This window comes from Camelina sativa, chromosome 13 (assembly GCF_000633955.1).
Source record: "Camelina sativa cultivar DH55 chromosome 13, Cs, whole genome shotgun sequence".
Taxonomy (NCBI): Eukaryota; Viridiplantae; Streptophyta; class Magnoliopsida; order Brassicales; family Brassicaceae; genus Camelina; species Camelina sativa.
Genome location: NC_025697.1, coordinates 18,631,308 through 18,646,962, shown reverse-complemented (window position 1 = coordinate 18,646,962; position 15,655 = coordinate 18,631,308). Strand labels below are relative to the sequence as shown.

At 34.0% G+C, this 15,655-nt stretch overlaps 4 protein-coding genes across 4 annotated transcripts; all 4 read left to right on the top strand.

Annotated features, from left to right (window-relative positions):
* Window positions 1,124–2,946, top strand: LOC104737090 (nucleoside diphosphate kinase III, chloroplastic/mitochondrial-like). Its single transcript, XM_010457190.2, has 7 exons — window positions 1,124–1,289; window positions 1,599–1,739; window positions 1,912–1,949; window positions 2,039–2,089; window positions 2,206–2,373; window positions 2,463–2,575; window positions 2,653–2,946. Exons 1-7 carry the CDS (start codon window positions 1,208–1,210, stop codon window positions 2,774–2,776), a joined length of 717 nt encoding a protein of 238 aa, XP_010455492.1. The 5' UTR covers window positions 1,124–1,207; the 3' UTR covers window positions 2,777–2,946.
* Window positions 4,307–7,222, top strand: LOC104737089. The gene is made up of 7 exons (XM_010457189.2): window positions 4,307–4,458; window positions 4,713–4,782; window positions 4,869–4,933; window positions 5,045–5,134; window positions 5,221–5,363; window positions 6,465–6,519; window positions 6,808–7,222. The coding sequence occupies exons 2-7, from the start codon at window positions 4,713–4,715 to the stop codon at window positions 7,042–7,044; spliced, it is 660 nt and encodes a 219-aa protein (XP_010455491.1). The 5' UTR covers window positions 4,307–4,458; the 3' UTR covers window positions 7,045–7,222.
* On the top strand, window positions 10,992–13,548 carry LOC104737088 (UDP-glucose 4-epimerase 5). Its single transcript, XM_010457188.2, has 9 exons — window positions 10,992–11,314; window positions 11,794–11,843; window positions 11,940–12,075; window positions 12,169–12,270; window positions 12,349–12,576; window positions 12,662–12,740; window positions 12,835–12,917; window positions 13,008–13,099; window positions 13,203–13,548. The coding sequence occupies exons 1-9, from the start codon at window positions 11,132–11,134 to the stop codon at window positions 13,300–13,302; spliced, it is 1,053 nt and encodes a 350-aa protein (XP_010455490.1). The 5' UTR covers window positions 10,992–11,131; the 3' UTR covers window positions 13,303–13,548.
* Window positions 13,750–15,646, top strand: LOC104737086 (GDSL esterase/lipase At4g10955). Its single transcript, XM_010457185.1, has 4 exons — window positions 13,750–13,859; window positions 14,108–14,187; window positions 14,415–15,001; window positions 15,120–15,646. The coding sequence occupies exons 2-4, from the start codon at window positions 14,123–14,125 to the stop codon at window positions 15,521–15,523; spliced, it is 1,056 nt and encodes a 351-aa protein (XP_010455487.1). The 5' UTR covers window positions 13,750–13,859; window positions 14,108–14,122; the 3' UTR covers window positions 15,524–15,646.

The following is a 15,655-nucleotide window of genomic DNA, read 5'->3' as shown; positions in this document are numbered from 1 at the left end:
TATGCCCTTATTTAATAAATGTTTAATGGGTTAATTTAGTCATAGATTAAGGGTAAAACTAGAAAATATAATGAAAAAGATGCATTGAACATATAAAATAGTGCATTGGAAATATAAAATGACACTCTTTGTGAAACAAAAATAAAAGTCTAAAATGATACTCTTTATGAAACAAATGGAGTATATATTAAAAATTAACTATTACAATAATCTTAAAAGTAAATAACATTATCACAATAATTAACATTATATTCCACATTTCACGGGTGAAATATATTTTTACACAAAATAATTAAATGTAAATTTGAATAAAATTAAAAAAATTATGTGTAAAATTATTATTATGACACCTTAAATTCCAAATAATAATTATAATTGTAATAATTTTATTTGATTCGATTTATCCTGCAATATAGTGCGGGTTATTACCTAGTTTTATATTAATGTGTATATATACATGGTTGTGTATGGCAGATTGGACTGAATGAATCAGACAAAGATGAAGAGGACACTGACAACAATGATGATAATATGTCCTAAAAAAAGCTGATTTATCATCATTTTCCTTTCTTTAGTTAAAAATAAAAACTGAATTATCTCTTTCTTAATTTTGTTCCTTTTGTGTCTATGTATTGCTTTTCCTAGATATACATTTGGGATAAAGAAAATTAATTTTGGAAAATATGTCATAATATTGTTATGATTTGCTCTTTATCTTCCATCTAATCTTTTTTATTTGATCATTTTAACATTTTAAAACCACAGAATCGTTATAAAAAAACATGTTAATTAATATGATCCTAGTATGGACCGTATGGTCTAGAATTGGTGTAGTTTTGGCTTTGATTGGTGACAAAAACAAAGCTTTACTATTTGTACAGTTTTGATTTTTTACCAATCGCAAAAACTTTATTAAAATATTTACTCTCAGTTTTTTTGTACAACTCTTTCTTACAGTTTTGTACTATTTCATAAAAGCTTATAGCTTTAGCTTACAGTTTTTCATCATATAAATTATACAAACAGGTGATTAATTGTTTGGGCCTACTTTTTTGATTTGGGTAGGGTTTTAAACCCGACCCGAACAGCGTAGGCTATTAAAAACAACCCGACCCAACATACCTCATCATGTTCTAAGATTTTTGGAAGGCTTCAGTTTTCACTTCATCACTCTCACTTCTCTCTCTCTGCCCCAAAACCAAAAAGAATGAGCTCCCAAATCTCCAGATCTGCTTCCAAAGCAGCTAGGTCTCTTCTTTCTTCAGCTAAGAATGCTCGTTTCTTCTCTGGTACGTTTTACTTATATCTTCTCTCTGAATTTGATTCTTTTCTTGAAACGTTTTGAGATAAGTTTTTGAATTCATGTGTTGGAACATCTCTATATAGATGCTTTAGATTCCTCGGTCGGTTGATTTGATTCGTTTTAACTAAGATCGATCTAGTGATTATATGATCTGATGGAATTCGTTTCTTTGTAGTGTTGTTCTGAATTTGGGATCTGAAACCTAAGTTTGCTGTAAGATCTGATTTTTGTTTTCTTGTTCTTNTTTTTTTTTTTTTTTTTTTTTTTTTTTTTTTTTTTTTTTTTTTTTTTATAGAAGGACGAGCTATTGGTGCTGCAGCTGCTGTTTCCGCATCAGGAAAGATTCCTCTGTATGCATCTAACTTTGCAAGAGCATCAGGTTCAGGTGTTGCCTCAAAGAGTTGGATCACTGGACTCTTAGCTCTTCCTGCTGCAGGTTTACATACACCCCAAATCTTTGTTAGTTTGTGTTGAATAGGTTAATTTTAGACTTTCATTAGCTTAAGTTTGCGATGTGGTGGACAACTATACTTTTTATTTNTTTTTTATTTTTTTTTTTTTTTTTTTTTGACAACTGCTTTTTATTTGTATTGTCTTTGTGTATATAGCCTATATGCTTCAAGACCAAGAGGTTCTTGCTGCTGAGGTAATAAGATTATACCATTCTTTAGTATTTCTTGATTTCTGTACATCGTTGTTGTGTCATTTGTTGCTGAACTGTTCTGTTGGAATCAGATGGAACGAACCTTTATTGCTATCAAGCCTGATGGAGTGCAAAGAGGACTGGTAATGAAAACAATAAAGATTGTTTTCTTTTTTTTTTGCTTAGTCTTGATTGATCTGAGTTGTTATAGTTTCTTATTCATATGTGTCTGAATCCTTCATATCTCATGAATCAACAGATATCAGAGATAGTTTCTCGATTTGAACGTAAGGGATTCAAGCTTGTTGGTATCAAAGTTGTTGTTCCTTCTAAAGATTTCGCACAAAAGCATTACCATGATCTTAAGGAAAGACCTTTCTTCAATGGCTTGTGTGACTTCCTTAGCTCTGGACCTGTTATTGCCATGGTAATGATAAGAGAAACACTCCATTCATGTTTTGGAATTTTGATAACTCAAACTCCAAAAATATTGACTAACATGACTTGTTTTTTAAGGTCTGGGAAGGAGAAGGAGTGATCAGATACGGACGTAAACTAATTGGAGCCACTGATCCCCAGAAGTCCGAGCCTGGAACCATCCGAGGAGATCTTGCAGTTACTGTTGGCAGGTTTGTTCTCTCTCTTTAAATCAATTAGCATTAGGACGTTTTAAAGATTTGGTAACTGAAAAATGTGAAAATTGCAGGAACATAATCCATGGAAGTGATGGACCAGAGACAGCAAAGGATGAGATCAGTCTTTGGTTTAAGCCTCAAGAACTTGTTTCTTACACCAACAATTCTGAGAAATGGCTCTATGGCGAAAACTAAATCCCACTATCTCATCTTTGAAACCAGAGAACATTGTTTTTTTTTCTTTTCTTACCCATACAATAAAAAACAAGAAACAGTTGTTACGGATACACAAACATTCCGGGTTTTGATTTTCCCCGATAAACTCAGTAATCAAGAGCATAAGTAATAAGTATGGGATGATTATTTTTTGAAAATTCTTGTTTGTTCTGTTGGCTTTTAGGTGTTGTAGAAGAACATATCTACCTCAGTCTGATTTATCGATGCAGCAATATGAAAGACTGTGTTACCATCTTCATCCTTCTAGTCCAAGACTTCCTTCCTGTTTACCCGCTATAATCCATCCCAATAGAACCTTAAACGTCAAAACTTGATGGTTCTTCACAGCATTGTGCATAGCTGTCTCACACTTGATCGTCAAAACGTTTATAGAAGAAGGACAAGCAAACAAGAACTCACTCAACAATTCAGCATCACCTATTCGAGCCACATGATGCAAAGGTGTAATCCTTCCTCTTCCTGTTACGCTAACTAAGCTGCCGTCTATAGTCACAAACCCTCTCACCGTCCGAACGTGGTTGTTTTGTAAGGTTAAATGCAAGGGGCTCAAACCTGACACGTTTAGCTTTAAGGCAAGCGACGGTTTAAGGGTCATTAGTTCCATGGCAAAATGAGTTTGCCCTTTATCAGCTGCAATATGTGTAGCGGTGTCTCAGAAAAAGACACTTCATCAAAGTGATCTAGAATGTTTGTATCTTCTGCTATCAACTCGTAGAGTCTTTCTATCTATATCTGTCATCTGAAAATCTACTATATAACATCCACAACAATCGACATAGCTTCACTAGTCATCCAAAATTCTGCTGCCTCCACTGTTTTTTTGTTCATAGAGTAAAGACAAACTTACGTTTTGCGTATTAAATTAAACACAAAGACTTTGATTATTCATATCTCAGGTTAAGTAGAGTCCATACGACGACCCCTTCTTTATAGCAATGATAATTAGATTTCAAGATGAGTGATCAATTTTATTCAAACCAAATTTATTAGGTTCCACATCAGGATTGTAGAAACCAAAACCATCAAGTCTTTTTTTGTCACTCATGATGTCAAATCTTGTAAGCACAACATTACATTATTCAAATTCAAAATATATATAAACTAGGAAACTGGATACTACAAACTAAATTAAGCAGGCCAAAACCTCAAAATTGTGAATAATTTTCTATTTTTTTTTTTCTTTTGCCAAATAAATATATAGAAATTAAAAACATGGTAAACAATAAGAAAAAAATGCATAGGAAAGTATTGTGTTAAGACCGACTTTCATATATTTGGTTCGGTTTTCGGATTCATACAGTTCGGTTCAAGGTATTTCTAGAGTTTTAGGATTCATTCATGTATTTTAGAATTTTGGTTCGGTTTAGTTCGGTTCCGCATACCCGGAAACATCCAATCATCTCTTCCCAATGAGAAAGCGCCACGTATACATGGACCAATAAATTATTTGCCAGTTGGGATCCGCCGAGCAAATAAAAAATCTCTTCTCTGCTGTTCCTTCCTTCTTCTTTAACGTACTTTCCGAGTTGACTCAGTTTCCTCTCTGGTTTCACTCGTTGTTGGATCCCAAAGAAACCAAAAAAAAAAAAAAAAAAGGCCTTACCTTTTCGTCTAAGTGAGACAATCAACTTACGACATCGGTAAACGATTTCATCTCTTAAGCTTCTCTTCACGAGTCAAGAATAGTTTAGGGTTTTGTAACTTTGTTTTTGATTGATTCTTGAATCTGTCAATTTTTTAAAAATCGTAAAAGGGTTTGCTTATCTACTTCTGTATTCTCCTTGCTTGATTCAAGAACTTGTGGTTTTTTGGTGTTTTGTAATCGTTCTATGTTACCTTCAATTCACAGAGTGTACTAGGGTTTTGGTTTAATTTCGTGTTCTGTTTTGTGAAGATGGCGACTGAAAAACCTATCACTACGGAGACTGTTGCCCTCACTGAGAAGAAAATGGACATGTCTTTAGGTTTGTTTTATGTTTAACTCATACAAAAGATGCATCCTTTGTTTATTTTAAAGCTGATGATCATTCATATGTTCTTGTGGGCATAGATGAAATTATTAAGATGGAAAAGAGCAATACCAATGTGAATAAGGGCAAGAAACAAAGAGCATCGGTGAGTTTCTTAAACACCTTACATGTTTTCTTGTCTTTGTAAAAGATTTTGATGTCTCTTTTGATTCTTTTGTTGAACATTTTTGGCATGTCATTATTTGTGTTTGAGCAGAATAAAAAGGAGAACTTTAATGGTGGTGTTGCTAAAAATAGTGCTGTAAAAGCACAGCGTTATATGAATTCGCGTTCTGATGTTAGACAGGTGAGTGTTGTTGTGTTCTCAGGCCACTTAGATTCTGTTGTTGTTGTTGTTGTTGTTGTTGTTGTGACTTATATCATAATTTTCAGGGTGCTTTTGCTAAGAGAAGGACTAATTTCCAAGGAAACCAGTTTCCTGTAACAACAGCTGTTGCTCGTAAAGCTGCTTCTGCTAATCCGCGTGGTAGGCCTTATAATGCTGGAAGGATGACGACTAATACGAATCAATCAAGGTCTACACTGCTTGATAACTCTCTGATTTGTTTATTGACATGAGCTACTTCTATGATCTTCCATTGTGTCTGATGCAAGAAGCTTCTTAGCTACCTTACCATAGGGTGTTTCTGTGGAAAGCAACACGAGTTTGTTTGTTTGTTCTTTAATCCCTTCTGGATGGTGGATGGTCATCAGATTAATGACTCTATAAAATTGTCATTCAAATCATGTAGTTGAGTTTAAGGGGATAGTTGGAGGAGTAGATAAACACTCATGGGTTGTCATACTTGAGATAAAGGAAGGAGTTCAAGCTCATTATATTGAACAGAGACTTTGCTGATCACTAGCTTTGGAGTTTGCTCAAGAATTTCTCTATTTTTACTTGAAGTCAGTGTTTACTTGTCAGATTTAGCAATATGATACCAAACATGGTCTGATGTTATCACGCTCAATTCATGAAACTCAGTTGCATTCATAGCTCATAGATGTTGAATTCTGTCTTTTTGCTGCATCCTGAAGAGTATAGCTTGGTTCTGTTGGTCGATTGTTTCTGACACTGAAATGGTAGATGCATGGTTACTGGGACAGCATAGAGGACTCAAATGCTCAGATACACTGCTAAGTGTTACTGGATCGTCTTTCAAACTGTCTGCTCTTGATTGGTCAAAAAGTCCTAAAGAATTTGCTCAGATACACTGTTACTTTGTCGGGACCAGCAGTTCTCTTGATGAATTCAAGATTAAATCTGATTGGAGTCAAGAACTGCGCTTTTTTCATTTAGCTACTGCGAAACTGAAGTTATTTACCTTTTGTATTCACCGATTCATTCCTTGTTGAGTTTGCTAGATGGTTTGTGTGCACTGAAGGCTCTAGTGTCATGAGCGTTGCCTTGTCTATAATAAAAGGCTCTTTTTTTATCTGGTTGTTACATGGCTTTCTTCTTAGATCCTTCTATTGTGGTCAGAAGTTTCTATAGTTAATTATCCACTACACGGTATCAGGACGTTGATCTATTGGTGCGAGTTCTCAGCTGAAATATGCGAGGAATCTGATGTTCCTTAGGTGGCTGGTTCCTGAAATCATTTTGCCAGTTTATTTAACCTCTTTCTTTTGTGCAGGTTCATTACTCCGCCAGTTCAGAATAGATCTGTACAGAGAGGTTTCGTCGCAAAGGTAACGTATACATATCCATCTGTTAGGTTGCACTAGATCCGGTTTTGTGACGCAAAGTGATTAGGGAACTTCAAGAAACTGTAATTTAGAAAGAACCAATGCTAGTGGAGTGAAATTGTGAGTGATGTAGTCCAATTATATTTTGACATCGGATCTTAATTCCATATTCAAGACATATCATGAGTAATGAACTGACCCAGTTGTACTTCTTGACATCAATAACCAAAGAGACTTGTAAGTGATTGATCGATGGCTTATTAAGCATCTTAATCTGCAAATACATTGCAGCAACATCAGCAGCAGCAAAGGGTAAACATAGAGCAGAAGCAAGCTAATGGACAAAGGCAATGGCCTCAGACGCTGGACTCTCGGTTTGCAAGCATGAAAGAAGAGAGAATGAGAATGAGTAGGTTTGTAAACAATAGAAACAATGCAGGCAACAATGGCGCTGGATTGTATCAGCAGCAGCAGCCGCAGCGTTCGACGGTTCCGTGGGGGAGAAGAGCTACAAGATTCCCCAACTGATTTATATGATCATCAGAACAATGGCGTTTCTTGGGTAGGGTGGTGAATACATTTGCTACTTAATGCAGTTTGGTTTGGTTTCAGTATATTTAAGTGTAGAACATTCATTTGTGAATCTCTTTCTTGAAACTAGCAAAAAAATCAAAAAATCGTGGATGTCCTTTATGTGTTCTTGACTTCTTTGCTTGGCCAGGGAGAGATATATTGACCATGTTACTCTTTCATCTCTTTATTAAATAAATATCAATCAATACTTGATTACGTGCACAAAAATTTAAACACTTGAGATTATGTTCTTATTATAACTAAAGTCAATTGAATTGGTATTAAAAAGCATGAGCAACTTTCTTTGTAATATTTGTAGACTTTTCCAATCAATTGAGAGGCGCAAGGTATTGAGATATTTTTCTTTCGTTTTTCACCGGTTGATTAACAAAATCTCACTATTAATTTAAACTATCTAAGGGTCAGAATGGTTGGAACAAACAAAATCGTTTACTGAATGGATCCTTTATTATTTATCATTTATCTGTGAAAATATCTTCCATTGACCAACTACAAAACATTTTTTACATACAAATAAAATGGACTAAATCATTGACACATTTGTCTGTTTTGACCGCAATATCCATTTGAACCCTAAATCTTGGAATGCTTGAAGTTGAAAAGCTTTATGATAACTACATTGTGGTGCTGTTATGTAATTTCTTCAAGACGTGTAATCTGTTATGATTTTTATGAGTAATCTTCTTTTCATGTCAAGTCAACAATATGATAGTTATAGTTTTTTAGGTTGACTATATTCTTAGGAGAAGTTTGATAATTATATGTTATCAATAATTTAGTAACAAAGGCGAGATCATATCGTTGGATGAACCATGCTTTGTTTTGATAAACTTAAAAGATTATTGTTTATGAGCAAGAAGAAAGAAGAGGAACACATCGTTTTATTAACCGTTGAACTAACTCAATCTTACGTAAGTTCAGCATCATCATTTAAGTCGTAGTCTCTCAAATGGTCGGCATTGACATTGACTCATTTGGTTCGTTGCTTATAACTTTTTTTGTCTAATCAGAATTTACACATTATTTAATTTGAGACCTCACTTGCTTCGACAAGTGGAAAACTTACCCCACACTATCACACACCTTGGACTTCTCTATTCTTCTTTTGGTTTCTAAAGAATTCTTTAATCAAACATTACGAAAAAATTTGCTACAAACCAGAATAGAGTTCCATACCGAAACTAAGGGTGTGAATGGTTGAAGCGGACAAATTCGTCTGCGGTTTAAATCACTTTATTTCTAAGGTGGACTATAGATTACTGCGGACTAATTTTATTTGTATGCAAAAGCGATTTACAATTAGTTCGCTATAGTCTTGTCTCTACTTTATTTGGACTGCTGGATTACATTTGCTGAATAATAAATAAATTTTTTTTTGTTATTTAAAACGTTTATAGAGACCAAAAAAAAGAAAAAAAAAACCACAACAACATTTGATTCATGAACTTAATCCACTTCATGAACTTAATCCACAAGATGAGTCATCTATCTACTCATATAGACCACTGGACCATATACCGGTAAAGTGACATTTCTAAACGATAAACAAATTTTGACTATTCTAATAATTCCATGTCATGCTTAATTATTATATCAACTAAAATATTGCATTAGTAGTCTTGAAAATCTAATAAATATATGATGAATATAAGAATGTGATACTAATTAATAATAGAGAAGTACTTAGAAACTAAATATGCATGAGATATTCCCAAATCTTGTGACTCCCTCATTTTGAGGGATAAATGTCTTGTGCAACACAACAAACAAAAATACCTTACGGATAAAAAACAGTGATTTTAATAGAGATTTTGACATCAATAAAGTTTTTTTTTAACAAACAGTTTGGTATTATATAACTAAGAGAACAGTGCTAAAAGCCTAAAACACTCAAAATTGCACCAATATAACAAAACAAAAAAAGATTACAATAACTATCTTGGTCCAAAAAAAAATTACAACTAATTAATCGATTTAAAAAAAAACTTATGGTTAAATTGGCAATNATGATAACTACATTGTGGTGCTGTTATGTAATTTCTTCAAGACGTGTAATCTGTTATGATTTTTATGAGTAATCTTCTTTTCATGTCAAGTCAACAATATGATAGTTATAGTTTTTTAGGTTGACTATATTCTTAGGAGAAGTTTGATAATTATATGTTATCAATAATTTAGTAACAAAGGCGAGATCATATCGTTGGATGAACCATGCTTTGTTTTGATAAACTTAAAAGATTATTGTTTATGAGCAAGAAGAAAGAAGAGGAACACATCGTTTTATTAACCGTTGAACTAACTCAATCTTACGTAAGTTCAGCATCATCATTTAAGTCGTAGTCTCTCAAATGGTCGGCATTGACATTGACTCATTTGGTTCGTTGCTTATAACTTTTTTTGTCTAATCAGAATTTACACATTATTTAATTTGAGACCTCACTTGCTTCGACAAGTGGAAAACTTACCCCACACTATCACACACCTTGGACTTCTCTATTCTTCTTTTGGTTTCTAAAGAATTCTTTAATCAAACATTACGAAAAAATTTGCTACAAACCAGAATAGAGTTCCATACCGAAACTAAGGGTGTGAATGGTTGAAGCGGACAAATTCGTCTGCGGTTTAAATCACTTTATTTCTAAGGTGGACTATAGATTACTGCGGACTAATTTTATTTGTATGCAAAAGCGATTTACAATTAGTTCGCTATAGTCTTGTCTCTACTTTATTTGGACTGCTGGATTACATTTGCTGAATAATAAATAAATTTTTTTTTGTTATTTAAAACGTTTATAGAGACCAAAAAAAAGAAAAAAAAAACCACAACAACATTTGATTCATGAACTTAATCCACTTCATGAACTTAATCCACAAGATGAGTCATCTATCTACTCATATAGACCACTGGACCATATACCGGTAAAGTGACATTTCTAAACGATAAACAAATTTTGACTATTCTAATAATTCCATGTCATGCTTAATTATTATATCAACTAAAATATTGCATTAGTAGTCTTGCAAATCTAATAAATATATGATGAATATAAGAATGTGATACTAATTAATAATAGAGAAGTACTTAGAAACTAAATATGCATGAGATATTCCCAAATCTTGTGACTCCCTCATTTTGAGGGATAAATGTCTTGTGCAACACAACAAACAAAAATACCTTACGGATAAAAAACAGTGATTTTAATAGAGATTTTGACATCAATAAAGTTTTTTTTTAACAAACAGTTTGGTATTATATAACTAAGAGAACAGTGCTAAAAGCCTAAAACACTCAAAATTGCACCAATATAACAAAACAAAAAAAGATTACAATAACTATCTTGGTCCAAAAAAAAATTACAACTAATTAATCGATTTAAAAAAAAACTTATGGTTAAATTGGCAATATCAGTAAACTTAACATTATTTTTTTTGGTAAAAGTAAACTTAACATTTCGTAACAGAGTCTGATCTAATTCTGTAAAATCAACAGTAATTTTGAAAAAAAAACAATTATAGTTGGAGTATTTTTTTTTTTTTTGGTAAGTCAAATCCACAGTAACGATTTTTTTTTTAAACATAAAAAAAAATGGATACAATTCACAATATGGCATCATTTCGCTATTAGATTCTGTTAATATTATTGTTCAGCTGATTAAGAAAACAAAACATTTATATTACCATTTCTTTGATAGCTTAATAAAGAAAAAACGATTTTAAGAAACAAATCCAAAACCACACCATATTCTGACACGTGTCAGTTTCATTATTTTCGTTCCCTTAATTAGAAAACGTAAATAATATAATACCATATGCGTTTTTATTTTAAATTAAGTCCTAAAGTTTAATGTATAAAAAAAAACAAATTCACGTAACCATCACCGTTTCTATAAATTAAAAAACCCTCCAAACACTCTTTCGCTGGAGAGATCACAATTCACAAACAAACAAACAGACGAAAACATTTCTATTGATCTAACTTTATCTTTTCTTGAATCCTTTGCGCCTCTGTTCGTAATTTTTGATGGCTAAGAACGTTTTAGTAACCGGTGGTGCTGGATACATCGGTAGTCACACGGTGCTTCAACTTCTTCTAGGTGGTTACTCTGCCGTGGTCGTTGATAATCTCGACAATTCCTCCGCCGTCTCTCTCGAGCGTGTTAAAAAACTCGCCGCTGAACACGGCGAACGCCTCTCCTTCCACCAGGTTCGGTCAATTTTGCTTTTCTAGGTCTAGGAAACGTGTGGTTTAAGGATCTTGCGTTTGTATAGTTTTTGATGATTTCAACGAAATTGGGATTATGATTTGACTACGGTGCTCTTTTTTTTTTTTTGGGGCTTAAATTCTCGGAATAATAATTTATAATAATAATAATATCAGTTTTCGAAAAGATATTTTGATTCCAGAGTTCTTGGTATATACTTTTTTTTTTGGAATTATATGTTAGTAATTATTAGTATCATTTGTTTTTAATAATTTCGAAAAAATAACCATGTGAAAGAATAAAATAATATATAATTCTAAATTCTATTTTTGTAATTCATAATTTTTTAATAATCTGTCTGAAATTGGGAAAAGTTCATCTTGTTCTTCTGAATTTAGATTGTTTTGTTTAGTTGTTATCAGAAGCATCTGTTGGATTTAAGAGTTCTGTTAAAACTTGATTTGTTTTGTCTTAATTACAGGTGGATCTTAGGGACAGACCTGCCCTTGAGAAGATATTCTCAGAAACAAAGTATGATTGAAGAAAAAAGAAAACATTCTTTTAGCTTTTTTTTAACTTTATCATAAACAAATGATGTGATGAACGTGGAATTATTACTACTTACAGGTTTGATGCAGTGATACACTTTGCTGGACTTAAAGCAGTTGGTGAGAGTGTTGAGAAGCCTTTGCTCTATTATAATAATAACCTTGTTGGGACTATCACTCTTTTGGAAGTTATGGCTCAACATGGCTGCAAAAATGTATATATATACATTTCTTATCATAATATATGTTTCATTTTTATATGATTCTTTGTTTGATTACTTACTGATGATAAGCTACTCTGTTTCCAGCTTGTGTTTTCATCATCAGCAACTGTGTATGGCTCTCCAAAAGAAGTTCCTTGTACAGAGGAGTTTCCTATTTCTGCATTGAATCCATATGGACGAACAAAGGTGTTCTCTTTTTTTTATAACAACTACCCAATTGATTATTCTAGTTAATGAAGAAGTGTGATTCTGATTTTTATGTAGCTATTCATTGAGGAGATCTGCCGTGATGTATACGGTTCTGACCCGGAATGGAAGATTATATTGCTTAGGTATTTCAATCCTGTTGGTGCACATCCTAGTGGTGAAATTGGTGAAGATCCTCTCGGTATTCCAAACAATCTCATGCCTTTTGTTCAGCAAGTCGCTGTTGGCAGGAGACCTCATCTCACTGTTTTTGGAAATGACTACAATACAAAAGATGGAACAGGGGTATGTATATACAAAATGTTTTTATCAACCAGAGAAGATTTTTCTACACTTTTGGTCTCATTGTTGTTTGTTTGTTTGATTTCAGGTTCGAGATTACATTCATGTTATTGATTTAGCTGATGGACACATTGCGGCTCTACGTAAGCTAGAAGATTGCAAAATCGGTATGATATTATGATCCCCATTTGTCTCTCTTAACTCTACTATAATCATCCTTAAAATATCTAAACTTGGTATATGTGTTTTTAAACTCAACAGGTTGTGAAGTGTACAATCTCGGAACAGGAAGTGGAACATCTGTTCTTGAAATGGTTGATGCTTTTGAGAAAGCGTCCGGAAAGGTTAAAAAACATGACACTTCTTGCTTTTTATACGTTCTTGGATTCTTACTCATGTTTTATTAAACTTGTTGAAACTCTTTTGTGGATCAGAAAATCCCACTTGTGATTGCTGGACGTCGTGCAGGAGATGCTGAAGTTGTTTACGCCTCAACGGAAAGAGCAGAAAGTGAACTGAATTGGAAGTAAGTTCATTTCTTTAGTCATACACACATAAATATGTCTATAACCTTTGGTAACATATAAATGAAATGGTCTAATTTGGGGTTGTGTATACAAACAATGCAGGGCCAAGTATGGAATCGAGGAAATGTGTAGAGATTTGTGGAACTGGGCTAGTAATAATCCTTATGGATATGATTCTTCTTCTGAAGACACCTCTCATTAACTTTTCTTAATTGGTTCCTTCTTTTGCTAAAAGCCTAAAACATATTTGTCCACACTAAATTATTATATTATCCACAGGAAAGAAAAAAAATACAATAAAGGAGTCAGATTTTAGTGAAATATAGGGACATTGTGTATTATCATTATAATCAAATATTCAGTCTGTGTAAAAATAAAGCCTGTGTTTTATCCAAAAAACATTATAGAGAAAAAATAATAAAGAGATAAAGGTATGTTCTTGAATATTCATTGTAACTATTTATTTGTTTGTATTTTATCTTAAAACAAAAAGATTTGTTATGATGTCAAAAAGAAAAAGAAAATAAGATTTGTTAGAAAAAGATACAAAAGCAAATGTTTAGCTTTATATGGCAAAAAGAACCTTAAGGCTGATACGATGTCGTTTTCAGCTCGGTGATGTAGTTGAAATGCCTCTTTCTTCTGAAGCTTTTAAGTTTATATGAGCCCACACACTCTTCTTCTACCATTACTGCTTCTTTATAAAAACAACACACTGGACACTAACAAATCTTCAGATCTGAATCAAACCTACCAAAGGTTCGTGTAGCTTCATTCTGTTCTAATTTATCCACAATATGAATCTTTCATCTATGTGATTGATTTTGTTATTTAGATTGAGCTTTGTGTTTGGGGGTTGTTTACAAAATTCAATTTTTTTCGAAGGTTACTATTAAATTGTTTAATGTTTAGGGTTAGGGTTCTAACGCGTTTTTAATTAAAGCTTTGAGCTTTGGGAATTTGAACGTCTGAGATTAACATTTTTAAACATGTCTAATGTGGTACAGAAAGAAGAGGAAGGAATGATGATTTGTGAGAGAGATGACTTCAGTCTCACTGGGCCATTACACCTAACATCTATAGATTGGTTTGCATCTTTCTCTCTTCTCTGCATCTTTCCGTGTTCTGTTTTGTCCCAAGACTAAATCTTTGTGCTCATAAAGTCAGCTGTGGTGTAGTTTAGAGCTAAGCAGCCTGCTTAATTGTGCCTTTTGTGTGTTAAAAAACCTGAAAGATTGTTCCTTTATGTTAAAAATGCTTCCTTTACTTGTGTAAAGAGATTGTTTGTCTTACTTGTATTTCTTAAATTTGCAGGGCTAATGAACATCATCGACGATCTGTAGCTGCTTCATTGGTTCAAGGAATCTATGTAGCTGAGCGTGACCGTCAGCTACAAAGGATAGGTCCTGATTTAGCTCTATCTCCAATATGGTCTGAGTTTTTCCATTTCCGCCTTCTTCGGAAGCTTGTGGATGATGCTGATAACTCCATATTCGGAGGTATCTATGAGTATAAACCACCGCAACCTCCCTCTCATACTGTCAAATCCATGGAAATGAGTCCCCGTTTTGTGATTGCCTTCAGAGGAACAGTTACAAAAGCGGACTCTATTTCCCGTGACATCGAGTTAGACATTCATGTTATCAGAAACGGGCTTCACACGACGACAAGGTTTGAGATAGCTATCCAAGCAGTGAGAAACATAGTTGCTTCGGTTGGTAGTGGTTCTAATGTGTGGCTTGCTGGTCATTCTCTTGGTGCATCCATGGCATTGCTTACCGGGAAAACAACAGCTCGAACCGGAGTTTTTCCTGAGTGTTTCGCTTTCAATCCACCGTTTTTGTCAGCCCCTATCGAAAGAATCAAGGATAAGAGGATCAAACACGGGATACGCATCGCAGGTACATAACATAACTCTTCCAAGTAACCCATTCAGTGTCATTCTTGAAGAGTTAGATTAGGCTTTCAAGTATATATAACCATTGAATGGACTGATCTGAGCTGCTATCTAAAATGCAGGCAGTGTGATCACAGCTGGACTAGCTCTAGCCAAAAAAGCCACTCAGCAATACAACCAAAACCACCGTGCATTACCCGCACCACCCGACCCATTTGCCACCTTATCTGACTGGTTCCCGCGGCTGTACGTCAACCCTGGAGACCACTTGTGCTCAGAGTACATCGGTTACTTCGAGCACCGGAACAAGATGGAAGAAATAGGAATCGGGTTTGTTGAGCGGGTAGCTACGCAGCACTCGTTGGGAGGTATGCTGTTAGGAGGACAAGAGCCAATACATCTGATGCCCTCTTCGGTTTTAACTGTGAACTTAACCTCGTCAAGAGACTTTAAACAAGCTCATGGGATTCATCAGTGGTGGGGAGAAGATCAGAACTTTGAAACCAAAGTATACCAATACAATTGATTCGTATTAATTTTAAAACCGGTTTATGTCAACCGGAATTAGCCGGTTCAGTATGTTGTCAGTTGTGTGTAGCTTATAAAAATAAAGTCTCTCTTTATATATTAGGCGACGACGTTTTATTCATCTCTGTGA